This window comes from Pocillopora verrucosa, chromosome 2 (genome assembly GCF_036669915.1).
Source record: "Pocillopora verrucosa isolate sample1 chromosome 2, ASM3666991v2, whole genome shotgun sequence".
NCBI classification, from domain to species: Eukaryota; Metazoa; Cnidaria; class Anthozoa; order Scleractinia; family Pocilloporidae; genus Pocillopora; species Pocillopora verrucosa.
In genome coordinates this window covers 8,419,474-8,446,049 of record NC_089313.1, presented here as the reverse complement: position 1 = coordinate 8,446,049, position 26,576 = coordinate 8,419,474, and the positions used below count along the sequence as shown (strand labels likewise).

The window sequence follows — 26,576 nt, the reverse complement described above, 5'->3', positions numbered from 1 at the left end:
GACAGGTAAATACCCTTAAGAGCCAATGAGAACTCAAGGGGAAAGTAAGCAAACCGTCCAAAGCGCGCGAAAACGTGGGTGATGAAAACGTGATATTCGATTGGTTGAGAGTGGCGCGAGTGTTTTTGGACCAATCACAAAAACAGAATAAATCAAAACCAATGCAATCTTGGATTACGTTCGAAATTCAATTGAAAATTTCTCTACTTGTGTCCTTTTATGTGCACATTCCTTTCTCCGCATCAAAAATCTAGAAGAAAGTAAGCACTCTAAACCGGCCTGAAATCGACCGTGGGTAATTTGAAGAAAAGTAATGGGAGCTCGGGGAATATTTTATGGAGCAGTTCAAAACTGCGATTAAATAAAGCACCTCTCTAAGTCATGATGGAGTACGTAAGACTTATTTATTTTCGAATTAAAATAATAAATAAAAAGGAAATTCTCAAAATGTGTGTGAAGTATGCTTAAAATAATATTTCGCATCCAAATCAAGAGACACCTTGAATTCAGACTGCTCAATTGGTGGAAAAACTTTGCAGCGATTGTGCGGCAGCAGGGAATAGAGGCCCAGTTTTGAAAGCATAGAGACAAAACTAGTTGTGGTCGGCATTAGCCCCTGAAACCCTAAGAGCGACCAGCCTTTGATTTCTTGTTGCAGTAACACCACTGACTCATTCATTAAGTGAATCTCCAACCTAACAAGCTTTGATTGTTGAACGAATTCCCCTTGTTAGTACCAAAGGAAAGGTATAGAAAATATTATGGAGAATACGGATACTGATGTTAAGATATGAACGGGATAACACCCAGCTAACGCAAACGCTTAAGAGAGTTGGGCAAGGAACTTCAGTAATGATCGTTTTTTTACAGTTTTCCCGTGCAATACCATCTAAAACTTTTCTCCCTATTAATAAATACAATTAGGTACCATTTTCTAAAACTATAGTTAGGATATAGAACGATTTCTAAAGATTAAAAATACACTCGAAGGAAAACAATTCTACTCTTAGTGGGTTGTTTGCATCCCAGCTAATGACTTGTCAGAAAACATTAAATTCCAATTTCCTTGTTAATAGAAGCGTTACATTAGTAGCTTCTGGTAGATGACAATGGTTGACTCTGACTCGACGTTATCTGTCGAGTGATGCATTCCTAAAAGAACCTGAAAATAAATTAGGGACATTGTTAATTCAAGTCCCTCAGTCCATCAACCCCTAGGAGCCGGGTGATTAGTATCTAATTTCTCCTTACAGTATCAAGGCTGAATCCACGGGAAATGAACAAAGATCATTATGGAGATTAGAAGTATGCAAACTGATGTTTGGGGCTAGAGTTTTACGGATTGTGACTTCCACACTTCATCTTTCGTTTTTTTGAAAAGGCCTATTATTTCTAATAAAAAAGTTGTAATTATGATAAGAATTTAAGGTGGCCCTGAACCGCATGTACTGCGTTTTTTCAAGTTTGCAGAAAATTAAATCTTGGTATGGAATAAGAACAATTTTGATTAAAAAGGTTTAAGCTTTGAAATCCAACCACAAGCATAGCTAGTGCAATGATTTTGTCCCTGTAAGTAAAAGGTCGCATCTACGTCCGTAAAAGCAACAAAAATGAAATACCCGGAGACAAAATGAAACATATGAAAGACATACCGTCTCCCGGATGCTCGTTGCGTTTACCAGGCAATGTATAAGTAAGTCCCGTAGTACTGTTATATAACACCACTCTATCGCTGTCATAACTGGCTGCATACAGTGTACGAAGATCTGCAAAACTGTTCAAAACGAAACAATTCGATTCAACGGAAGGGCAACGGTGAGTGAAGTATGAAAGTAAAACGGGGTGTGTGCCATACTTTTTACCAAGGTTATTTTGTAAGCGGAACGTGAGGTAGGATAAATTACTTTTAAGAAAAGAAACCAAAACAGCAGAACGAGACGAACTTGAATAGTTAAAGTGAATTAACGTCACGAATAGTTCAGTTATAGAAGAACAAGAGCTTTGGTTGTAACGAAGTGGAGGAAAAGATATGAAAAGAAATAACAATGAAATAACCACCAACAAACTAATAAAAGTGATAATGACATAATCAAAAACAATTTGTAACAAAGTGACAGAGGGATGATGATTACGATAATGGTCGAAAGAAAAAAAAGAACAAAATAACAGGCATCCAGTTGAGGAAAAACAATGCGGTCAGTCGTCCACGTAAAAATGAATTGAACTCGTTGCTGATCAGAGGATTACTTCAGAAGTCCACAACCTCTCTTAAGGTCATTGTAACTCGGGGAACAACATATATTAAGTATACACTCAAGGTATAATTAGTTACCTGACACTGGACGGTCCTTCCAAGCCGCCACCAGCCGCATAAACGTCAATAAAATTACCTAAGGTAAACAGGAAACGAAGCTGTTTAGTGTATGATCACCTCAATTCTTTCTGTGAATTTTTCGAATTGGTGAGGGGATTGGAAGACGACTGTTGGAGGTTGAGTTTTAAAATCTTTCAGCTTAGCATTCGATCGCGTTCCCACAGATAAAATTAAATCATGCTGCAGTTGATAAGCTTCTCGAACACAGGTCGGAGCTGTTCAAAAAAGGTTTTACAATATATTACTTCGCCATGCACGATGCTGATAAAAAGATTTGTGAAAAGATCACGAGACTGAGTGTTTTGCCAATTTTTAGCGATATTTTCGGCACCAAAACGTGGAGAGGAGGGGGGGGGGGGAAGTAAGGCACCCAAATTTTTTATCTGGGGGAGTTATACGGCTCCCCTGCTACGCCACCTATGCATATAGCCCTGCCCTCGAAATATATAATTTTATTGAATAATTCACGGTCTTAAAAACAATCTGCTGCTCCAGACCATAAAAATTGATGCTTTCTATAGATAGACAATAGCTTCGATTTGGCGCAAAAATATGCACCCGTCCGCGGACATTTTCTGTTCCAAGTTGAGAACAGTTTTCCGAGAGCGAAGTTCGAGGAAATCTGTGAGCCTCAAGGATTACAACACAAGATAGTTAGTACCTGTTTGTCCATCAAATCGAAGGATGCTGTTTGAAACATAGCTCGTCACGTAGACATTGCTGCAGTTTCAAAAGACAACGGAAAATAATGGAGTTAATCATCGTTTCCCTAAAGAATCGTCCATTCAATAAAGGAACTTCAACATCTAACCTAGAGGAGTGGTGAATTACCACATCCGGCCAAATCTGATTCCAAAAAGACTAGAAAGGAGGAGCGCATGTGAAGAAATGGGATGAGAAAGTACACTATTTGAGAGAATGGAAGAAAGATGAAGGGAGTGCTGGAAATAAGGAGAGATGAAATAACAAAAGGTTGGTAGGGGTATGGGGAGGTCTTACCCATCAGATCCAACAGTCAAACCAACTGGTTTTTGCACTGTGGCAAACACACCAAGCTGTTCACCTGCAGTACAGTAGGATGTAACTATCAATATTCTTCTACAACTGCTAAAAACATCACATCAATAGAGGCTAATTAACACTAGACTGAGGTCACCTGAGGAAGAATTGAGTTTTAACACATTGTCGGTGTAATGACTGCAGATGAGGAGAGTGCCATCCTTTAAGAATGCAACATCTTCAGGCCTGGAAATCAAACATAGCTGTCAAATACCTTGTTGTCAGCTAACACAAGAGTTAGTGTCTTACAAGTGTGCATGATCCTGGAACCAGCCACACACAAATAACTTATCAAGGAACTATACTTGGCAATCCATGAAAGGATGCTGTTGAGAAGCTTGGGATGAAATTTAGCCACACTTTACCAAACAAACTTCTTATGGTTTTCCACTCTGATCAAAACTAAGATAATGAGAACTATACACAGTCAAGAGCTTCTCTCTTTTTTTTCACCCTAACAGTTGTACAACTAGTTAAGCCGGGCTGTGATTTTTCAGTCAGCGGTGACAGAAAAAAGGAAATTAAACAAGCCTTGGTTCTGTAAATGAACTTAAAGTACTCTAAGCATTGTGAACATGGATATTGTCATTCTTACCCCTTAAGACCATGACTTTTATCAGCCACCTACAAAGAATAAAAAATATAGCCACCTTTTTAATTCTTATTTACCACTGACAGGAAAAAGCACTTTAAACCTGTTCATTTTAACATACAAAAAAAATGACTTACCACACCCAAGAATTTTCCATCAGGTATAGAGAATTTAACAACTTTATCATTAAGAAAGCTTGCAACATAAATAGTGTTGTTGGGACCTATGGCCATCCCCTCTGGACAGTCAAGGTAACTCTCATTACCAAAGGCACCTACAAACCTACAAAAGTCACAAAAGTTCAGGGCATGCCAGCAGAGTATTCAATTTGTCTGTTCTAATTGAAGTCTTACATTAAACCATGTGAAGGGAAAAGGTTATTGAGCTTGTGGGTAAAGTGTAGGTGGTAGAGCAGTTGGTGTGACATAGAAAAGCTCATGCCCTGGCTGAGAAACAGCATCCATAGTGAATACATACAAAACTTGAGCATGCTCAGTCATGTATTATGGCCCAGCATGTTCCATATCTACACCATGTGATATGCACTGAGAAAACAGAAAACATAAAGAATACATACAAAAATTGAGCATGCTCAGTCATGTATTATGGCCCACCACATTTCAGCCATATCTATACCATGTTAAGAAAACATAAAGTACATTGTAATACAATGATAACTTGGACAATTATGGGGAAAAAAGAAGATGTGCATACAGGAGGAGTTATCAGATTCCTTTTTGTTTGTTGTAATGAGGTACATGTAAGCATCAACCTTATTCCTAACAGTAGATGTTTTCATGCTGGGTCACATTTCTTCTCTTATTGCTCATGTTGTTTATAGTCAATTACCTTCTGGTAGTTAAATCATACTTGTGTATTTGATCTGTTGTGAAACTTGCAACATACAAGTACTCATCATCTGAAAAGAGAAATAAGTGAAAAAACAATCAGCAACTGTAAACACCAGCTTGCCCTGACCTATGTGTTTTTAAGAAGCATTCTATAAACCATCCCTAATGATTAAAATAATGCATTTAATCCATGATTGATGCATGAATTAGTTGTGTAACAGATCAGAATGGTGTGTGTGAGTGAGTGGGTGAATTTTTAGGTGCATACCTAAACCTCTGTATGACTAATGTCATATCATTTCATATCTGAAATGTAGAGTAAAATTATGGACAGTTCAACAGCTCCTTGAGGTTTGTTCAAACTGTTACATCAATAATTCTTGTAATAAAAACTTTGACCTGCTTCTTACCAGCAACCATTCCCCATGGACCATCAAGCCCATGGCCTTGAGTAAAAGTGACAGCAGGGCTTCCTATCTGTCTAGTGTCTGCCACATACAAAACCTGTCATTTAACATACCAAAAAAAAAAAGACAACCATAACTATGTTAAAGCTACCTTATTTTAGATTTTTGGTAAGCAGTAGTTTTCTGTCCTCTTATTAGCAAGAAATGACTTGTCCTCCACTTTGACTGGAGACCATCACAGGATACAAGTCTTACGATCCCACCTTAAATGCCTTGCAACTTGTCAAGTCCCCAAACAGGTTACTGGTACACATACGTTAATTTTATACTCATGGGTGGAGAGAGGCATTGTGAGAGTTAATCCTTCACTCCCTGACATCAGTATGCATTTTCTCCATACTGTTCTCTATACATTACTTAGGGAGGACATGTTAAATAATCAAGAGCTTCTTAAGTTGGTGATCATTTCCTACATTCTCCTGACCTTCATGTTTCATTCAGGGGTGATATTGTTTGGAGAATTTAGATATTAGTTTCTCTTTGGGGTCAAAGGGTTAAGTGTCAGCTGCCTGTGAATAAATACAATGATCCAGCCAGGAGTGAAGCTGTACCTCTCGATTTAGAGTATAAGGCCATCCTGTTTTTAACCCTTTCTACCCTAACATCAGTATGCTTATTTTTGATACTGCTCTTTACACATTTCAAGGGGAATTGGTGCAACAATAAAGAGCTTCTTTAGTTGGTGATCATTTCCTTTATTCTCATGACCTCAATGTTTGATTCAGGGTTAGTAGGGTAAGGGGAAACTAGATGTTAATCACACTTAATGGTCAAAAGGTTAAACAGGCTGATTGGAAGTTTTTAAATTTGCAACAGGAAATTTGCAACAGGAAAAAGTTGGGTGACACAGTTAAAAAAATACTAAAGCTACAGTCTAAAATAAATTACATTTTCTGAGGTGTGATAATGAAGAGGAGAGATCAATAGTTATTTACCTGGTCAAGTAAAAAGCTGATGTTGAATTCAGGCAATGAAGGTAAAAAAATGACAAGACAACATTAGAAGAATAAAGTAATTACATTAATTGTCTACCTTAACATGTCATTAACTTTTTCTGTCAGTGAACTAAGAGTCAGTCACCAATGAACAATTTTCAGCCTTAATTTCAGCTACCCTGAATGAGAAGGAGCCATTCTAGAAATGATAACTGGGTAAGTATTATATCTCATGTGTCTACGTCTGGATGTATATAAAATGCAAAAATAGTTAAGACGTCTTGATTTTCAAAGATCACCTATAGTGAAACAGCAGCCCTTCACCAGTAAGTCACAATAAGGTTTATACCTTGATATATACAAAGTGTGTTGTGGTGTTGCCAAAATGTATGATGGCTTGTGTACTTTGTCAAGTTCTTTAATTACTTGAGTTGTTTTTCCTTGCCTGAAAAGAAATAATGGGGTAAGTTTCTAAAGTTTGCTGCATTGGTGGGAGAGGGTAATTTAGTATTATTAAATGAGTAATGATAACATAAATTGGCCACCATAAAGGGTCTCTATTTTTTTTAACTCTTTACAGTAGCCAATTTACATTATCAACTCAGTTGATAATACTTAATTACCCTGAAAATAAATAAGTTTACTTTTAACCATGTTGGACAAAATAGCACTGAATCTTAAGCTGGGGTCAGCTGGTTTCCTTTGCAGGACATGACAAGGAGAACAACTACTCCCGTGGGAATGGGATGCCAGTCAATTACAACAGTACCCCCTAGCATACCATTCAGGGTTGCATAACAATTTGCATGTAACTATTTATACTCCTGGGTGGAGAGGTGCACTGTGAAAGTAAAGTGTTCTGCACAGGAACACCAGTTAATGACCCAACCTGGTCTCATACCTTTCGAGCCAGAGTAAAGCAGACTAATTTGGTAAGGCACATTAACTTGATATTCTAGAAAAATTTTCAGAGCAAACACTGAGAGTAAGCTCCCATTGGCTTTAAAAGATTGATTTTTTTGCAAATGTAATTAAGTGTTTTTTCTTCCATATTACTTAGAGTTGGCCGGGTTGCTGACGTTGATCATTGATGATAATTGAGAATTCAAAACACAAGATTGGAATTGATATAAATGAAAGACTTCCTCAATAACACTGAACGCATACCACATTAAAGCATGGATGTATGAAAAAATGGTGCTAAAACATTTAAGCCATTTCCAACTCACCATAGATAATGAGCAACTTGAAATGATGGATTTATGAAAGTGTCTGGAAGGGGAACTTGTTGGGGTCCCACAAAATAACTGAAAAAAAGTAGACATCACATTAACAGTTTACAAAATTCTGGATTTCTCTTTTATCATCACTTTCTAGAAAGTTTTAAATATTCTTCCAACTTTTTTTAATTTTTGTTTTTCTTTTTTTTTCTAAGATAATTTTAATTAGCGGCCTCAAAATTTTATTAATTTAATTTTTTGAACCGGCATCGTCCAGTTTAAAGACAAATCTTGTCTGTTTTGAGATCTCACTTTTGTCAAGTTTTGTATCACTGCATAATTAGCGAACTTTACACCTACAAACTCACCAGTGTGAAAGAAGCCACATCCAAACTTTTAAGAAAAATAATCGATATATTCGCAGAGGTGTTTTGGCCGCCATCTTGAATATCAAATATACCTGGATGTGAGAGGCCTGGATATGAGATTATGAGATTAGAACCCAGACTTACAATGGAGCGGAGGCTCCTCGCTTTTTCTCTTTTTTTGTTTTTTGTTTTTTTTTTAGCCTAATCTCAAAATGGAGCCGACACATGTTCTGCTGGGCGCATCTATTTCGCTAGCCAGTTTCAAAACTAAAACCAGTCGCGACTTGGTCACTCTGCTGGTTAAAGCAGTTTGTGAGGTACTCTTTAAATACCCTCATTGATAAATGCTTACTTTGGTTTTGTTTTTTGACGACAAAAAATCCAAAAGCGCTATAAATACGAATAGGGTTCACTATTTTTAGAGCAGCACCGAACCTAAAATAATGCCCAATTGAAGCTTACGCAATCGATAAGAAGCACGGGATTCCCTTTTTTTTACCGACGAGCACAAAAAATTGAATGGTTTGTTTGTAGGTAGAGTTTCATTGTAACTTATATTCCGCTGTAACAACACCATTCAGTTAGGACTTCATGCTCAGCTATTTGCAATGTCGATAATAGGCGACCTAATCTCTTGAAAAAGGTCGGCAGAAATGAAAGTCTAGTCGCCAGAGCTCGCATGCGGAGGGTCACGGAACACCTGAAAGCTTCCTACTCGGACAGCCAAGGAGAAAAAGGCAGAACAAATCGACGGAACATCAACATTAATAAGTATTTTATTACCCGCCATAATGATGAAAATGGCCGCACCTTTGAGCACTCTGTTAAGTGCATCTCTATACTGAAGCTCAATTAAACATCTTGGAGATAACTTCAGAACTCATAGGAAAACATTTTCACAGAAAAAAAATTTCAGAAATCTTAAGGTTGTTTTCCGCTTACTCTTGTACGCTTATCACAACTTGCTCGCTCAGTCTGGCACAAGAATTGGTAACGGTACCCTATGAAGAATAGTGATACATAAAAATATATTTGGTAATACCCTGATACAAATTTATACATTGCAGCAAAGCTCAACCAACAATTAATTTTCCTCTCTCTCCTTTCGGGCAGTGTACCCGGTCAAATCTTTACTCTGATAACCTGATCTTACCTGGTTTTACCTGGTCTTACGCTAATTATAGCATAATCCTACAGAAATAGTAACACCTTCGTAATTGTTTTAAAATCGTTAAGCAGATTTATCGATTTCCTTTTTTCAGGCAGCTATAGAAAGGCACAACTAAGTAAATATTTTTTTACTTTTTCGGGCATTGGGGCCCATTTTGTGGGCTAAAATACGAATTTTGGTCGGCAAAAAATGTATTTTAACCACTTGCCTGATTGTTCAGACTGATTTGTTAATAATTTTAAGTATTTAGCTGATTTTCTCGATGCCCCCACAGTGATAATTATGATAATAGAGTTCATAGTCTTGAGCATTGATTCTGTGTTGGGCTCTAAACATATTTATGCCCGTGAACATAAACTATATTGCCTAATCGTTTCGCTGTAAGGACAATTTATATGTGCCCCGACAGCGAAAATCTTAACAGTGTACGGGCATTAAGAGACAAAATAATACTGATTTAAAAAAACTTCATGCAAAGATTCCTCTTCAATCACAAGAGAGATTTTCCTCGCTCTTTCTTTAATTATTTCGATGAATGTACTCACTCAGGCTAATGTTAAACTGTTCTGGTCCGGTCTTGCTTGAGTTACTGCAGTATGGCACAAACAACCTATTTAAAAATCAGTCAGGATATTTCCTTCTAATTTTTTTCCACCCAGTTCTACAAGCATGAAAAAGAATTTCCGATCAGTTTAATAAAATTTCAACGCACGTCCATGCTCTTTATGCAACAGCTTCGATCTGTTCAGATATAATATTCTTGTGCGATGTTATATTTATAAAGCAAAACGCTGCCATAGAGGAAATATTCCATCGTCCTTCAGACATTTTCCATCTTACAAAATCCAATTATTCTTATTACAACCTTTCTGCCCAAGCTTGCGTGACGCTAATCATAGAGGAAAATATTATAATAAAAAATGAATAATGATTAACACCATTTTAACCCTCGACATAATCGACGACAATAGTTTTCCGTTTTACATTTGCAGGCATTTTCTGAGCACGTCATACGAAAACGCTGGAAGATGCTGGCTGTAGGTCATGTTTAGGCCTTAAAAGATGCAATTGGCTACCAATTTCAATCCTCGTGTTCTTTTGAACATCAACGAGTTCCTCGAGAAATGAATACACAGGTGTATATTTAGATTTTATAATCATGGTACACATTATTGAAGCATTCCATCTTAAAAAGTAATTACTGGCGTAATTACCTCCTGATTTGTTATGTAACTTTTCTTACTGAAGTACCGCACGAAAAAAAAAAAAATTTCATATTTCTACACAGTCTAAAGGATTTTCATTATCTTCCGCCAGAGTCTAAAAATAAGTAGGAAAAAAATGGGAATATCACATTGCAAAGTACGTGTCTGCGCTGAAGGTGACAGTGACAGCAGCGCCTCCAATACACCTCAAAGTAAGGTCCGCCAAGAGGCAATAAGGCGAACGACAGATGGCCAAAGCAGTTCAGCAAACGAAGCAAGTGGAGACCATTTGAGAATTAGTCCCACACGCCACGAGCAGTATTTTGTGCCAAGAATGGACTGTTTGTCAATATTAGCGAGTGGAAGTAACACCACTGGAACAAAAATTCGCAAAGAAAAGGAAATATTCCATAGCGACGCGGAAATGTTTAAGCCAGAGAACAGGTTGCAAACTAATTATGGAAGAGGTATGTTGGAAGTGATAAACAAACACTTTACATATCTACCACCAGTTGAAACTGTCAGTAAATACTAACATGAGAAAATAAGGGGACAATAACCTCTCCTTACTAATAAATGGAAGGTGAAAACATATATTTTGAAGAAAGCAATATCTGGAGCGAAAAAAAATGGTGTTACTGATTTGTGGATTGTACATAGTACGTACTTAAATTAGCAATGAGTTGTACAAAAAAATTAGCGTTGATTATAGTGTATAATATAATTCAAAACACAAGCAGGATTATGAGTAGGAATTTTTGTAACGTTTCAATGGTATATTCACCTTATTAGAAGTTGCGTGGTAAATATCTGGCCCCGTGCGAGGAAATTGAGAGTAATGAAAAACTTTTACTAGTCAAAGAGGTATTTATTTTTCTTTTTTTACTTTATTTATTCGTTTTCGAAACGCATCGATCTTACAGTGTTTGCTGAGAATCGTATCGATCGCATAGGGTGAGTGTGATGGATGAAAGCGACAAAACAGAAACCATGCAGGTGTCCTTAAGACACACAAAAACAGCTTTTTTTTCACTGAAAAAGCTCGTCGCTTAAAAAATAAAGCATCAAAAAGGTTGACTACGATCACTGTTTGGATAGTTTAGTGCAGCCACTTTGTTACTGCACTTTCTGCCAGTATTTTCGCCCTCTATAGTGAATACCGTCGTATATACACTGCATTTTTGTTGCCAAAATATGGTAAAATGGCATAATAACCGAATGATAATGGTTATGACTACTACTGTTGTTTATTTGAAAGTAAGTAGTGCTAATTGGTTGTGTACTGTAGGTAAATAATGGTAATTAACTGACTGGAGTGCAATTAGGGTCAATTACGGGTGTTACTAAACTTCAGATCAGCAGACCGCAGAACCTCTAGAAACTCCGGAGCCTGCGGAACCCTATATATTTTTGTAAACGAAAAGTAATGAAATAAAACAAAAACTAAAAAGACTTTAACACTGTTTGAAAGTTTGTTTTCTGGTATAAAGAAGATTACTTTAAAAGAGATTTATGTTTTAATTGTCTTCATGTCTAACTTTAATTGTGGCGACATTCACTGTACAATGGCATGTAATGTTATAAGGAAGAATCAGCAGTCATCTACCACGAGTATTAGTAATTGAACCATAATTTGAAAGCTCTAAATGGTTTGAGTACCGCGACATCCCAGTAACACCTCATCCGAAGGCTCTTAGAAAACCTATAAGCTGCAATCGGCGGCCTTTAATTCCATTTCACTGAACATAACCCTAGAAAGAAGAACACGAGGGTAAAGAAACATCATCGCCTGTGACGCATGTAGAATTTCGGGGTGAAATTCTTCCTATTTAAAACTAGTTCAGATCTGTTTAAGGTTAAGAGCGGGACTGTTCATTTCCATACAAATCCTTACATTACATCCACTGCGCAACGAAAATACATTTGCATATTCATAGAGGCTCACTGTGTGAGCTTGGGCAGTTGGGCTTTTTGTGGTTGGACGTCAAAGTAGATGGAAAAAAAAACATGTTTCCCAGTTAACTTCATCTTCTTTATACCTTAAACCGAAATTTCGTACAGTGTTAATGTATTTCAAATTTTTATTTATTTCATTATTATTATTTTTTTACATTAAATTTAATGGTTCCGTACGTTTGGATGGTTCTGGAGGTTCCGCGGTCTGCTGATACACGGTTGTAACAATACCTGTCAATTACCACTTTACTACATCTAATTTGAAATCGCAATGTTCAGCTGTTCAAATGCAGGTTTTTGTAGTCTACATGTTATTTAAAATATGTTATTGATCCAGTATCGGGTTGATTTATAAAGAGTTGCTAAAATTTGTCCTTCATTTTCCCGAAATTTGATTGTTTTTTTTACACAAGTCTTGAAATTTGATCGTTTGTTGAACTGTGTTTTAGTGAAGTTGTCTCTATGCGATTTAGAGCATTAAATGGTGCGATTCGTGAATAAATTGCAGCAATGAGAGCCAATCAGATTGCAAAGTTCACCAGTGATTTCAAGAAATTTTATGTATTGTTTTATGAATATCGTAAGAATTTTATTATAAGTGGTATAATTATTCGGTATACATTGTTAAACTTGTATATCTTTCATTTCATTGTCCTACAAAATGCATTCAGTCCCCCCTACACTCGGCTCTCATGTTTAGATTTTTAATCCGTCTCTAGCTAGGCCTCTCATGATTCTCTCACTCGTACAACAATCGAACAAAAATTAGATTCAGATAGAAAAGTTTGTTACTTCTGCCTAAAATCGCACTATTCTAGAAGGAAATACGAATATAGTAATATTAAATGTTTTTTATTTTGTAAGAATAGGAATCCACTTTTGCAGGATACATTTTTTTAGGATTATTTCGCTTATGTATATATCAAATAAACATTTTGTTAATAACATAAATTGTATTCTATTATATTAGACCAAATAGTGAATATATAATGATATTAAAATGGTTTGTTAAAAAGAAAGTAGCTTAATAGAGTAGATTAAGCGATAGAGGAAATTTTCTGTGTTTGCTGATCTTTAAGAGTCTCGTAATCGGAGGGATTTCTTCAATTGAATGTTACAGGTGAAGGTCTCATAAATATAAGAAACTAACGCAAGTTGGCTTATAGCTTTTGAGAAGTCTTCCTGACTCCCTGCTGTTTTCACAGGACTTTATAACGATGGAAACGTTGACCAATGATCGAGTTGCTAGTAATCGGATCCTTGTGTTTGCGCAAAGATTTCTGGGATCGCCACGGGGCGAACATTGCAAGAGGGTAGAAGGGAATATATGGCGAAAGGTTGTTTCGACGTCCAAAAAAACGATTTTAGAGATAGATCAACGTTTTCGAGCCGCTGTTTATGAGAAATGGAATAAGACAATGTTGATATGAGGGAAGTGTCAGTTTTTTGTCGAACATCCACGAAATATGTTGTAAAACTTACGAGTAATCTTCTCCCCTTGCCTAAGATTTATGGTGAAATAGTTATCGCGTGATGGTCTCGAAGTATTACAAAGTAAACCGCAAGGAAATAACTCAAAGAAGTATTTTTAGTCGTATTTGTGTATATACAGCATGTTTTCATACTTGTTAACGTTTCAAGATAAACATATTACGGCGTCTGAAGATAAACCTCTTCAAAGGAGAGAAGCCGTTATCAGCGGAAATAGAAATTGTTTTTACCGAACTGTTACACCCGCTATTGCGGAGGGTTGAAATAAACGATGAGAAACCTGAAGAAATCCTTAGATAAAGTCACAGTTTGTTTGAAAAAAATCGAAACGTTTTTGAGCTGCTACTTTTTTCTTCGAACTCCTTGGAGGATCTTATCAGGAAGAGGAAGATTACGGGAATTTAGGCACAAACTGTGGACATATATTCAGCACTTGTTAGTAATCGTCGTCGCAGAAGAAATGGCAAAGTTTTGAATGGACTATCAACGCTGATTCATTCACATCGATCACAACAAATAAGCAATGTAGGTGTTTAACCCTTTGGCTCCTAAGCCTTAGGAAGAGTGACTAGCATCTAATTTCTCCCTGGTGTATCACACCTGAATCAAACATGAAAGTCGTGAGAATAGGAGATGATCACCAACTAAAGCAACTCTTAATTGTGAAACAAATTCTCCTTTTCAGCTTCTTTGGAAATGTACGGAGAACAGTATGGAGAATATTGATACTAATGTCAGGGTGTAAAGGGTTAATCACTCTAATGTATCACTATGATATGCTCAAGCAATCAATCTCTTGCTGCCTCGAGGTAGCTGTTCAAGCGCTCTTTTGTATTACTAAGCCAAGAAAAATCTAGATGTAGACTTAATACACGTAATGAAATTTGAAAGGCTTTATTTTAGTTATTTCCTGGCGACTTACAGCTAAGTTTTCTAAATTCGAGACCTTTACGCGATGTCAATTTCACAATAAACTTTACACATACATGCGTGGAGAAAGGTTTATCTGTAGGTTTTCTTACATATTTCATGGTTATTCAAACAAAAACTTACGCTTCCCTCGCATTGACATTACTCAAAGCCATTTATGATAAACAGCGGCGAAAAAGCGATGTTTTATCTCCAAAAGGATTTTTTTGAACGTCGAAATAACCTTTCGCCGTACATCTCCTTACAGCAACTTGCATTGTTTTCCCCGTAACAATCACAGAAAACTTTGCGCAAACACAAGGATCTGTTTAGCAACTAGGATTTGTATTTCTGTTTGTCGTCAAGTAACTGCGAAATTATTTTTCTTTCAATTGAACTACTGTCTTATGTTATGTTTCTATTCAATATAGAGTTCACGTTTTTGCGTGAGGTTGCGTAAGATTTACGTAATACCAGTAGCATTTTATTTATTGCTAGTACAAAGCGTTGTTTTCGTTGGATAATCTTCATTGCTTGCTGCATCCTTTTGCCGTGAGTCTTTTTCTTTTGTCGCGAGGTTATTTCTTTTGCCGTGAAGTTATTTCGGGCCACCGTACTTGAGTGTTTTTATTGTTTCAATGTTTGGATTTTAATGTAAAATTTTTCCTGGGTGGATCTCAAGAATAGGTGCTCTTTTTATAATATCAACCCTACATTGCAACTCCAAAACCTAGAACTTTGTCACGATGGATAAATCCGGATAATTTCAAACTGTGCTTTCATTAAGCAAGCCTGCCCTAGCTCGCTAGAACAGGTAAGTCCTGAGTGGAACTAAAAAACATTTTACTTCAGTTTCCGTTTGACAGGGTGGTGTTATTATTAACCCTTTAGCAACTAGGAGTAACCAGCATCTAATTTCTCCTTACAATATCCGCCCTGAATCAAGCATGAAAGTCATGGGAATAGAGGAGATGATCACTAACTTAAGTAGCTCTTGATTGTTAAACAAATTCTCCTTGCCAGCCTCTTTGGAAATGTATAGAGAACAGTATGGAGAATATGCATACTGATGTTAGGGTGTAAAGGGTTAACAAGGGAAGGAGTGGACATCTTCCCTGCAACCATTCTGTCATTGGAGTAAAAGATGGAAAACTCTGTGGCCCAGGAGAAGATACTGAGCTGGAGAATCAACTCCTTTTTCGCGTCCATGAGATAAAGAATAAAGAAAGTATGAGGATCTTTAATTCAATACCTTCTAGGGTACTATTGACATAGTTACTCAACCGCCATATTAAAAATTATTCCGCATGGATGGTAACGCAGAAAGTCAACAGTACTTGATTCACTTTCGGTCTCTCTCTCTCTCTTAACTCGTTCCCAGTATACTTGTTTTTCTTTTCCTTCCAGTTGTGTTGTAACAATCAAAAATCATAAAAGAAGTCACCGTGAGTGGAAACGAGTATTAGGCGAGGGCGATGCGGAAGTTGCGCGCGAGAGGAGACGTCTTTCGCTACTCGCGAGATGATCTCCTCGTTCTCGTCTCGCGTCGATGGGCTATAAGCCATTACACACGATTTATATCAACGCATCGCATCATTGAACTCCCCTTTAACTTATTACCCTGAGGATATTGAAAAGTTCTTTTTTAATTTGGCTATTTAACTGCTCCGTAACAAATTGAAGGTAAGAAAAAAAACTGTGCAGCTAGATACCGTGATTATAGCAATTTTAGGATTAACCAACCGATCGCTTATTGCAACCGTACCGGAAATGAGAGAACGGTGTTTCATGTGTTTAATAGAGAAACGCTAGACTGCGGGTTTTTACTTTAGCATATCATGATCATGCAGTGTAAAACGGAATTTATCATAAATTATTTTCAAAAAACAAATTGCATTTTTTTTCCTACAACTTCAGAGTGCAATATTCACTATTCATCGTTTTATTTTGTAGAAACGAATCTCGATTCTTGGCAAAAGTCCCCGTAACCTAGTAACCTGGCAGTATTGACAAGAATTATTGTCGTCTGTTCAGCCTTTGTAAATATGTCAAAGATGTAAAATTTACGTGTTTATCTTTACGAGGAAAACTACACGAATTTACTTACAAAAGTCTGCTAAGAGCATTTGATAAACTTTCCCGGTGAATCCTTGCATTTCCAATTATCATTCTTTCTTTGGTTTATAGAAAACTATTTTTTTTTATTTATAGGTCATGTTATTCAGTGTCTAAATTTTGATTTCCTGTACGTAGGAATAATTTACTGCAAACACCTTTATACCAGCTGATATGCGCGGAGTTTCCATCCATCCTTGAAGTTTAATAGAAGTGTGTTGTCTCGGCTGTTATAAAGAAAACTGGAGGGATCAAAGGTGAGTTCCTAACATCTTATTATTTCATTTGTTGAAATGAGCTTTTGGTAAGGCCTGGTCACAGCTCTACACCGCAATCTCCTTACATGCACGCGGAACTGTTTTAACTACGTTTTCGTCATGACCGCTTCGAAATTTTTGTATATATTGTTTATACATATATAGATCAAAATGCCCTGGGTTATAGTTTGCTTTGTCTGTTCTTCATTCGAAAGGTGGGTATTACATTCTCCTAAATAGTGAGGAGAACAAAATAAAACGATGACCTGATTAAAGAAAGCAATTTTATGCCATTGAAACAAGGCACAACAGTAAAATCAAATAATCCATATCTCACACTTGGTCGAAATATCCCGTGCACTGTCCCGAAATTTCATACCAGTGCTAGATGATGGCGCCTTTCAGATGAAAGCTCTACAATCGAACCATCTTTATTTCATTCATAACGACTTAGAAACTGCATGAAAATATTCAAGGTGCGGTTTCTAGCTTTGGCATGACAAAAGCAAGGTCGAGTTTGTTTCTAATGAACGATAAACAACTGGATGCCCCGAAAACCAAATGTACAATTCTGACATATTTTGCCCAGCTCAAGAATAAATGTAATTCCCAAAACAATCCCCCTTGTTCTTCTTGACAATTCAGATAATTATTGAATGTTATTCCCCTGTATCCCCAGGATATCTTCACTTTATTATCTACTAGACATCATAGATACATATACATCACTGATTCATCCTATTCATGACAGCGAATTTTTCGGACTGCTCTGAGACCAATTGGGCAGTTACGGCCAAGATCTGATTTGATTTTCCTCACTCGATTTTTTTCCATTTTCAACTTGCTGTAAATACCAGTCTGTGGAGTTTTAAATGCCTCGGTCAAATTTGCATTTTGAGTTTCAATATTGGCGTAGTTTCTAAGTCAGGCACCAGGCAAGCGTCTGACTAAAAAAACTGAAAGCAAGTGAGCGGTAAACTTAATTTAGTAACCATGCTACATTAAAAGCGATTTTCCCTTGTAGCCAGCTTAATCTTGTATAAAACGGCTTAGAACACTTGAAAACAAAATCAGGCATTATTTGACTCAGTTCACTCCGAAACTATGAAATGAAAGGTTTCGAAACTTTATAACATGCCGTTAGAAAGTTTCAATAGTGACAAAAACATTGTCACGTTATTATAACTTGCTACTAGTCAGAGCATACGATCTTTGGTACCTATACGTCATAATTGATATCCTGTGTGATCTTTGTTCTTTTAAATCCGTTATTGCGAGTGACTAGTTCTGTAGGTGGAATGCAAATGACTGATAAACATCTACTGATGTTTCGACCCCAATAATGAAAAAAAACGAGGTAACTTTCCAAAGAAACTGTGCTACTGCATCGGTAGAGGAGTAATAACAAGATGATTTGGTTTTATCAACTGACTTGATTCTGTAAAACAGCTTTAAACACTTGAAAACAAAACTAGGCATCATTGATTCAGTTCACTCCGAATCTTTTTAAAAAAAAAGAGCTTTCAAAGCTTTCACACATGCCTTTAGAAAAGTTCAATAGTGACGAAACCATTATTGCGCTATTATCACGAGCTATCAGTCTCGATACCAGTATGACTGAAAGATCTTTGTAACTAATACGATATGTTTGATATCCTTTGTGATCTTTGTTCTTTTAAATCCTTCATTTCGTGCGACTAGCTCAGTGGACAGAATTCAAACAAAACAAAACTGAGATACATCTACTGATGCTTCGACCCCAGTACCCTCCGTTTCATTCTGATTTACGTGCATGTTAGTATCAATCAAGGATAACTATAAAGTGCTCAGGAGTAGTTAGCAAGTGAGGAAGCAGGTGAAAAGTAAAATTTATTTGGTAACAATGATGGACAAAACACTGATTCCCAGTTCATGGACGACCCCGATGGACAACCAAATGAACTACACTGAATTGGACGGACTCTACCAAAGGGGGGCAACTCTCTGAAGAAACTGTGCTGCTGCATCGGCGGTGGAGTATAATAACATAATTTGGTTTATCAACTGACTTGATGATGTAAAATGGCTTTAAACACTTGAAAATAAAACTTAATTTAGTAACCATGCTACATTAAGTGCGATTTTCCCTTGTAGCCAGCTTAATCTTGTATAAAACGGCTTAAAACACCTGAAAACAAAATCAGGCATTATTTGTCTCAGTTCACTCCTAAACTATGAAATGAAAGGTTTCGAAACTTTCTCAGATGTCTTGGGAAAGGTTCAATAGTGATGAAACACTGTCACGTTACTATCACGAGCTAAGAGTCAGTGCATAAGACTTTTGCTAACTATACGATAGGTAGGATATCTTATATGATCTTTGTTCTTTTAAGGATCAGGTAGACCTTCACGGGTGTCCTTCGCTAATAAAATTATTACCGCGTTATTTAAAGTGTAACCACCATAATATTTCCATGAAAAAAAAACACACATATATATGGAATGGTTATGAAATACACTATCCAGAGAAACCTATTTCGTTTTACTGAGATCACTTCACGTGCACCCCCGCCAGTGTCATGTAGCAAAACGCTACAACAAAAATTTATTTTTCAAATCGGCACTCTTAACTCCCACGGTATCAACGAGCGCTTTTCATTCAACTAATTTATTCTTGTTTTCTCGTCACCATATTCCCACCGATAACGTAGCTCCATTTTCTGCATATAAACCCACAAACAACCCATAATTCCTCAAATCGCTCGAACGAAGGGAAACGCTCGAAATGTCAGCTTTTAAACTCTTTACGGTAGTCAATTTACGTTATCAACTCGGTTGATCATAATTTATTACCCTATTTCGTTTTAACTTGATCTAATCGTAAAATGACTCAAGCGCCACGATCCGAAACGGACGATGGTTCGTTGAGCGAATTAATTGGGTATCAAATCGAACCGCACAAATAAAACTTCTGCTCAGTGTCAATCTTAAGGGCTTGGTCTTCAAATCTGTGTGTTGCTTTTTCGATATTCCTATTGGCTGTCTTGCAATCTTTCTGTTAAGTTTAGTTATCAAAATTTTACCAATACACGTTACGTCGGATACCATTGCGGGGGATGAATTTCGAAAAACGGAAAAGCCCCACACGCTTTTTAAAATTGGTATCTTTGGAAGCCTCCGGACCAATTTCAAGTCAATCCGTAAAGGTTTCATTCATTCGTCCAAAGAAGACACACTCGCGGAAAAATGGAGTGGTTTTTTTTGCTTCCAAAGTTTTGCTAACACCTCACGCCTTTGGTTGATCATAAACCGCCAATAAAAACACAGAAGCAGAGTCCCAGGAGACTTTCGACAAAACCATGATTCGTGGGAAACTATCCTGCAGCTGTGTGACAGAGCTTCGTTCAATTCGGAATGCCCGCAAGAAGAAGAAATTCAAGGCAACGGAAAGTTTCGGCGGCGCCGTCAAATTCAACTCTCACTAAACCCGAGGAGGCAGAACTTTTGTCGATGGTTGCTCGAGGGTAAGTAGCGAAGATTGCTCATACCACGAGTCCATGTCCGTTACGGCGAGATTTCCCCTCCATTCTTGATCGAATTCTTCAATGTCTGGCTCTTACGGCTAGGCTTCTTTCTAGCTTCAACCCAAAAATACTTTCCCTTTTTGTCTCTACCCATAATTTCACGAACAACTGTGATGAACACGTGTAACTGAAATGACACATCATAATTGGCTTTTCACACTTAACTTTACTTCCCTTCACACCCGAAGAATTCAGTTCGGAAAAATGTTTTTGTAAATAACTCGAGTGCGTCTCGATATTTTACGACAAAATTTTTTGGAAACTGTTGTTAAAATAGTAATACTTTGTTTGAGGTGAAAAAAAATGGCAAAATTTAATTATGTTAACATGTAGTGTGATACAGGCTGACGATTGTAAAAGCAATTTTTAAAATTGAAAGAGGGCTACCGATAGCATTCAAACCCCTTAGTGATTTATCCCCGAAACAAACAGGTAATCGCCTGAATAGACATGTTGAAGAAGGTAATGGGTGGGATTGATGTCCAGGTCTGCCAAAAAGTATATCTGTGAGGACATGGAGGACTCGTAGGGGTTAATGCAGCCGAACGAACGACCCACGTTAACAGAAGTTACCAAAACCTCAGTAGTTGTCTTTTTTCGCAACTCTGAACTCTATTAATTAGCGACAACTGCAGACAACTGTTGGCAAATACTGGTGAACTAAACAACCATTGGCCGCGTAAATAACTGAACTGTAGACATGTTTGTGTTTATCGAGTGTGGACACAATTACCACACCTCTATTGTAGAATACAATGCTTTAAAACACACTCAATTAGACTGACAACATTAGAAAATATCTAATAAAATGCTTTAGATATTACTATAAACTTAATCGAACTCCCTTATAAGAACTTTGCTACTGGCATGCGTCAGGTATGAAATTTCGGACATTTACGAAGCCATGCTATCTGACTGCATTTAAAATGTAATCCGATTGCTTGACATAAGAACTGAGGTCTACAATCATAATAAGTCAAACAAACTGTTACATAGGAAATGTTGTTAAAACGTTTTATATAATCTGTATATATTATACATCGGCTGGTGACCCGCAGGCTCGTGTTCTTGAAGTTCCTGTTCCCTAATTAACTTATAGTAAAACTTGATTTGTAAAGCGCTTAAGACAGTATCGTTTCCGCGATATAGATACTCTGTTCCAGCAAAGCGATATTTGATTAAAGTTTTTGTCGACTACGTGCAGCTAAACTGGTCAAAACAATCTGCCTCTCACTCAGCTTTGGTACTGATCATATTTTTCCAAATGGAAAGTTAAGATGTTACGATTAAACGGATACCAAGATACCACAAAGTGGCATGAATTGTTGATGAATTACATTAAGTATAAATCGCTTGTCTAGTTTTAGCTCTCGAGTACAAAAAAGACTGTATGAAAGGAATATCATAATGCAGTTTCGTACACGCAACAAACTGCACATGCCGTCGCATGCCACATTACAGGCTGAATTAAGTACTAAACCATGAGGTGCTTTAAAAAAGGTCAAATTCAATTGTTATTGCTCTCGCTGTTACATCAAAGGATCGAGCTTGTGACAAGTTGCCCTAGGCTGAGTAAGTGTTAGTAACTGACTATGAAACAGGATGCAAGAGTTTGAGTAAACTTTCTTTTGTCTTCCTCACGGTTTCGAAAAACGGAGACATGTCTTCTTTTAACTTCTTCATCGCCTTCTCCAAACTCTTAAGACTTTCTTCACAAACTTTTCCTCGCTCCACGTCCTTTTTGAACTGAGCGCATATTTCCTCAAGCCCCTCTACTTGACCGCCTGTTAACTCCATTCGTATTTGTGCCAATTGCTCAGCCATGAGCACGCTCCATACCACTCTATTTCCATCGGGTTCTTGCATTGCATTTGGCACGTAGATCCGGTACTGATTTTTAGTTTGCAGGAATTTTACTTCAAAATCTCTGGCTGATGAATGATTAGAAATTCCACTCTTTAAAGATAACAGGATTCCGACTTTATAGTCAGGAGATGCCGTCAGGTTTTCTTCAAACTTGTTGCATTCGTTAGAGGGAACTGATGTCGTTTGATTCTTAACCTCGATCATTATTTTGTCGTCTAATGGTGTTGTAGCGACAATATCGCACATCTTCCAGCCAGTTGAAGCGACGTCGACCACCGACCAACTGGGAAAGCGGTGTTTTAGAATTTTTTGCACAGTCATTTCCCCCACAACTCCTTTGACCCCAGGTTTCATCAAATTCTTGGAGATCTGATCTAGTTTTTCTTTGCACATTTTCAGCTCGACACATACGCGTGACTCAGAGCTATTGATCTCCTTAACCGTGCTGTCAATCTGGGTCTTAATGTTTCCCTCTGACTGGGTTATAGCGGTGTTCAAACTGCTAAGTGGCGGCACCCTCTCAGCAACGGTATCAATTCTTTTGGTCAGGGAATCTTTCAAATCTTCTGTGAGTGTTTTCACCTCTTGGCTGACGTTCTCTTGCACAGTTTTTACCTGCCTCGTTACCTCCGTCTCGATGTTGGAGACGCTATCATGGATCGGTTTCATCTGAGAGGTCAGAGCTTCCTCTAGGAACGCTTGGTTAACGTTTACACTTAAGGTAAATGACTCGCTAACTTTGACTCCCAGCTCAAATATGCTGACAAGTTCATCTTCTGAAAGCGTACGAACCCACGTGCTATATCGCTTCATGTCGAGCGTGATGGTGGTAAAACATGACTGACTATCTTCTAACTGTTCTTGATCCAAACGCTGCCTCTTGGTATTTGGTTCGTTCGTATTGGAAGCCATTACTCGAGTTTCTTTCGTCTACGAACGTGTCAAGAGGGAGCATATAATCTCAGAGGCGTCTTATAACGATCACAAACATGTTTCTCGGAAAGAGGACAATAGCTTGATAAGGTTAAAAGCCTATGCTAATCAGCATACCTTATAAGGCATATTGAGATACAACATTGGTCTATAACCGGAAGCTAAGAAAGTCGCAAAACAGAAACTAAAGCATTGCTTCATTTGAAGCAATACAAGAGACCTCCCTCCTCTGAGATGGCGCTGTCACATGTGCGTCATTTCTGTCCATTGTAACGCTTCAAAGGAACCTCTGATTACAATTCTTATATTGTGCATGCTAAATCGTTTGGTGACATTGACCTTCGAAATTAACACAAAAGCACATGCATGCTGTTGGCGGTAGACCCGCACTAACAGATGTGGGGCGTCAAATCCAGAAAGGGTTGATCCGCGAACATAAAAGAGAATTTCCGAGAAAACTTAGTACGGAACCCAAAGCAACAAAAATGAACTCAAAGAAAGCTGGATTACACTAAGATGAGAGGCTAAATGCTAATTCTTAACCACGATACAAGTAGGCACTTAGCTGAGTCATCCCCACGAAGAATGGAAGAAGTATCCCTAAGAACAGCGGATGAAATATTATGCCTCATAGGCAAACTCACTTTCTCAAACTCCCGAAGAGAGTAAATCAGCCTTAGGAAAGCAAAAATTACCACAAATATAAGTCGTGTATATTTTTTTGGTACTGTTACTACTAAATGTCGGGGGAAACTAGCTATCGAGCACACCACGCCTGGCGAAAGGCACCAAGACTCTCGAACTGTCTTTTTCTGCTTTCTCTGATAACTCGGTTTTCCAGTACACAATTTCACTTACATCCTGAGTAACTCTGGTCAATCTCTAAGTGGCTCTCACACTTTGATTCTCACTGAATACGTCTTCTTCAACTGCGGAATTCTGACTCTACTCTACTGCACATTGTCTACAATCCTCTAATCTTCTCTTCTCTCTACTCTCTTCTCCCCACTCTCATCTAAGTAAATTCTAAAGAACATACTTATGTATTTACTACTAACCGACACGGGTGGGCATGCCGGCTGGCTGACCTTGGCATGGGAGATCAAACATTTGTTGTTAGAACGCTTAACCAAACAATTTCACGAGACTTTCCATCTGAACGACAAAGTACTTAATCATAATGCTTTTGATCAACTGAGTAAACTGTCGGAAAAACCTCTCAAAATAATTTGTATGACTCAATGAAAATTCCGTTAATCAGTAGCAGTTACTAATAGTTCGTCCTCCACCCCTCCCTCAGTAGCAACAATCTGCCTACCACCCCTCCCTGAGTACTGATTGATTGCATCCCACCTCTCCCTTAGTACTAATAATTTGCCTCCCCACGATAAAATGGTCCTAAAAGAAAAAAAAAAAGCCAAAAAAATGGTTAAAAAAATTGTTCAAAATATAGTCCAATAGTCTAATAGTCCAAGGGTCCAATGGTCCACTTTTTATTTTACTCTATGCCAGTCAAAACAAGAGTTACGTGTGGGTCAGGTCCAAATTAATTAACGCAAGGTCAAACGAGTAGACAAAGTAGGCACGTCCACTTAAGAAACTTAGACAAGGCGGTTACACTTCGGAAGCTTATCACGACAGCTCAGACGTAAATAACTTCGGAATTCGAATTCGTACATTAAATACTTTCTTAATATAAACGAAAAATTAAATCATACTAAAGTGACTAACTAATCGCCTTACTAATTATAAACTAACTAAATGCTTTTTAACGATACTTTTGTTTCATCTTTAATAATTATGCTTTGTTGTCTTTGGTAACGACTCATTGATCTTGATGAAGAGTAACCTTTTGACAAAGTGTGTCATCATTGCCTTGTGCACAATTTAAAACTGCAAGATATTTCATTTTTTTAGAAAGGCAGTAACTAAATGCCCGGCAGTCAAAAGCTTTCACGCAACTTCCACCTAAAGGTTCTTTCAAACTTCTTAAGATAAAAATTTCTGACTGCCGGGCATTTAGTCCATTTGAGACCGTGCCCGGCAGTCTGATCATAAGCGTAGAATTTCAGTGTCGACAACCGAGCGATATTGTAGAATCGGAGAATCTAACCACTAAAAAAACAAATTAGGTTTTGGAATCGCTTTGCATTCCTTAACAAACATTTTATATTCTTAAGAGGTTTGAAAGAACTTTTCGGCGGAAATTGCGTGAAAATTTTTATTGTTGGGCATTAAGTCTATTTGAGACCATTTTAGGTCTATTTGAGACCATTTTAGGTCTTTGTAAGCATTTAGTCTCTACGTTTCAGGAAATACTACAACAAAAACCTTTAGAAATTTTTGAAAAATCCGTACTCTTGTCTGTTATTGGTGACAGTGATGAAAAAAACTGAATACATACTGGTCTCGACGATTGTTTACTCTCCTGGAGGTACCTAGGGTCATGTATTATTGAATCGACCCCAACACACCTGCGCTCAAACCACGATCACAACTGGCAAACGTCTGGCATATCTAATTCATTAAAGATGAAATCAAGAAAACTCGGGCCATTTTCTGACTCTTCTGGGTCGAAATGCTGCCTCCTGATATTTCGTTCTTCCGCTTTTGGTGCCATTATATCACTCCAGTCTATCATTTACGAACACACCAAGGGAGATTGCATGATCTCGGAAATGTCTGCTAAAATAAACAATAGCCTCGGGAAAAAGGGGACAGTTCTCAATATAAGATAAATTTAAATACTTCTTTGTTACTTGGCATATCTTAAAGGGATGTCGAGGAATAAAAAGGGTCGATAATAGGAATTGAAGAGAAATACAGAACAGAAACCAAAGAGTAAACCACTGATTTGGGGTAACGCAAGGGACCTTTCTCTCGTAATTGAAAGACTGGCTTCAAGGGAATGTTGATTTTTTTTAGTTCAGTGGAGATAACCATCATTATGTAGGTATGTCGCTCTGTGGTCTTCTGTAATTATTGTAAGCCAACGATAAATTCATCAACAGACTATGTGAACATTCTGAATACAGAAAATGAGAAGTGAAAAGTCTATCAAGTTTATCAAGACAATGTTCTCGGCAGTAGTTTGCTGTGTATCTATTGCACTATCGGAGTCGAGCGCTGTACATTCTCTTTTATAATTGTTTGGAGAATATGACGTATATGAACAGTAAACTACCTAAAACAATCACGTTTACTGAAGGGGTTTACAATTGTTGGATAAACTAATCGATATCCC

The 26,576-nt window shown here is 37.5% G+C and overlaps 3 protein-coding genes across 4 annotated transcripts in view; 1 reads left to right on the top strand and 2 right to left on the bottom strand.

Annotated features, from left to right (window-relative positions):
• Positions 1-431: 431 nt before the first annotated feature.
• LOC131771264 (serine/threonine-protein kinase PknD-like) lies at positions 432-7,946 on the bottom strand. The gene is made up of 14 exons (XM_066162435.1): positions 7,867-7,946; positions 7,508-7,585; positions 6,628-6,723; positions 6,279-6,294; positions 5,287-5,380; positions 4,875-4,944; positions 4,163-4,307; positions 4,029-4,057; positions 3,531-3,619; positions 3,374-3,437; positions 3,036-3,094; positions 2,333-2,390; positions 1,653-1,774; positions 432-1,162 (listed from the first exon to the last, which is right to left on the bottom strand). The coding sequence occupies exons 1-14, from the start codon at positions 7,938-7,940 to the stop codon at positions 1,131-1,133; spliced, it is 1,026 nt and encodes a 341-aa protein (XP_066018532.1). The 5' UTR covers positions 7,941-7,946; the 3' UTR covers positions 432-1,130.
• An 8,777-nt stretch (positions 7,947-16,723) lies between these two features.
• Positions 16,724-26,576, top strand: part of LOC131771234 (synaptic vesicle 2-related protein) — a 28,399-nt gene continuing 18,546 nt past the window's right edge. The window contains exons 1-2 of one of the 2 annotated variants that reach the window (XM_066162590.1): positions 16,724-16,740; positions 16,852-16,970. The gene's annotated coding sequence lies outside the window, so the exon portion shown is untranslated. Of the gene's footprint in view, positions 16,741-16,851; positions 16,971-26,182; positions 26,286-26,576 lie in introns of those variants that run through there. The other variant, XM_066162591.1, reaches the window with a different exon arrangement.
• On the bottom strand, positions 21,207-23,505 carry LOC131771263 (uncharacterized). The gene has a single exon (XM_059087038.2). It carries the CDS (start codon positions 23,309-23,311, stop codon positions 22,124-22,126), a length of 1,188 nt encoding a protein of 395 aa, XP_058943021.2. The 5' UTR covers positions 23,312-23,505; the 3' UTR covers positions 21,207-22,123.

Excerpts from the sequence above, each read along its gene's own strand:
- LOC131771264 (XM_066162435.1), bottom strand. The coding sequence starts at position 7,940 with ATGGCGGCCAAAACACCTCTGCGAATATATCGATTATTTTTCTTAAAA. Across the intron at positions 4,058-4,162 it reads ATGGAAAATTCTTGGGTGTG|GTGGCTGATAAAAGTCATGG; the intron begins GTAAGTCATTTT and ends TATTCTTTGTAG. Across the intron at positions 3,095-3,373 it reads TTGACTGTTGGATCTGATGG|CAATGTCTACGTGACGAGCT; the intron begins GTAAGACCTCCC and ends TTGAAACTGCAG.
- LOC131771263 (XM_059087038.2), bottom strand. The coding sequence starts at position 23,311 with ATGGCTTCCAATACGAACGAACCAAATACCAAGAGGCAGCGTTTGGAT.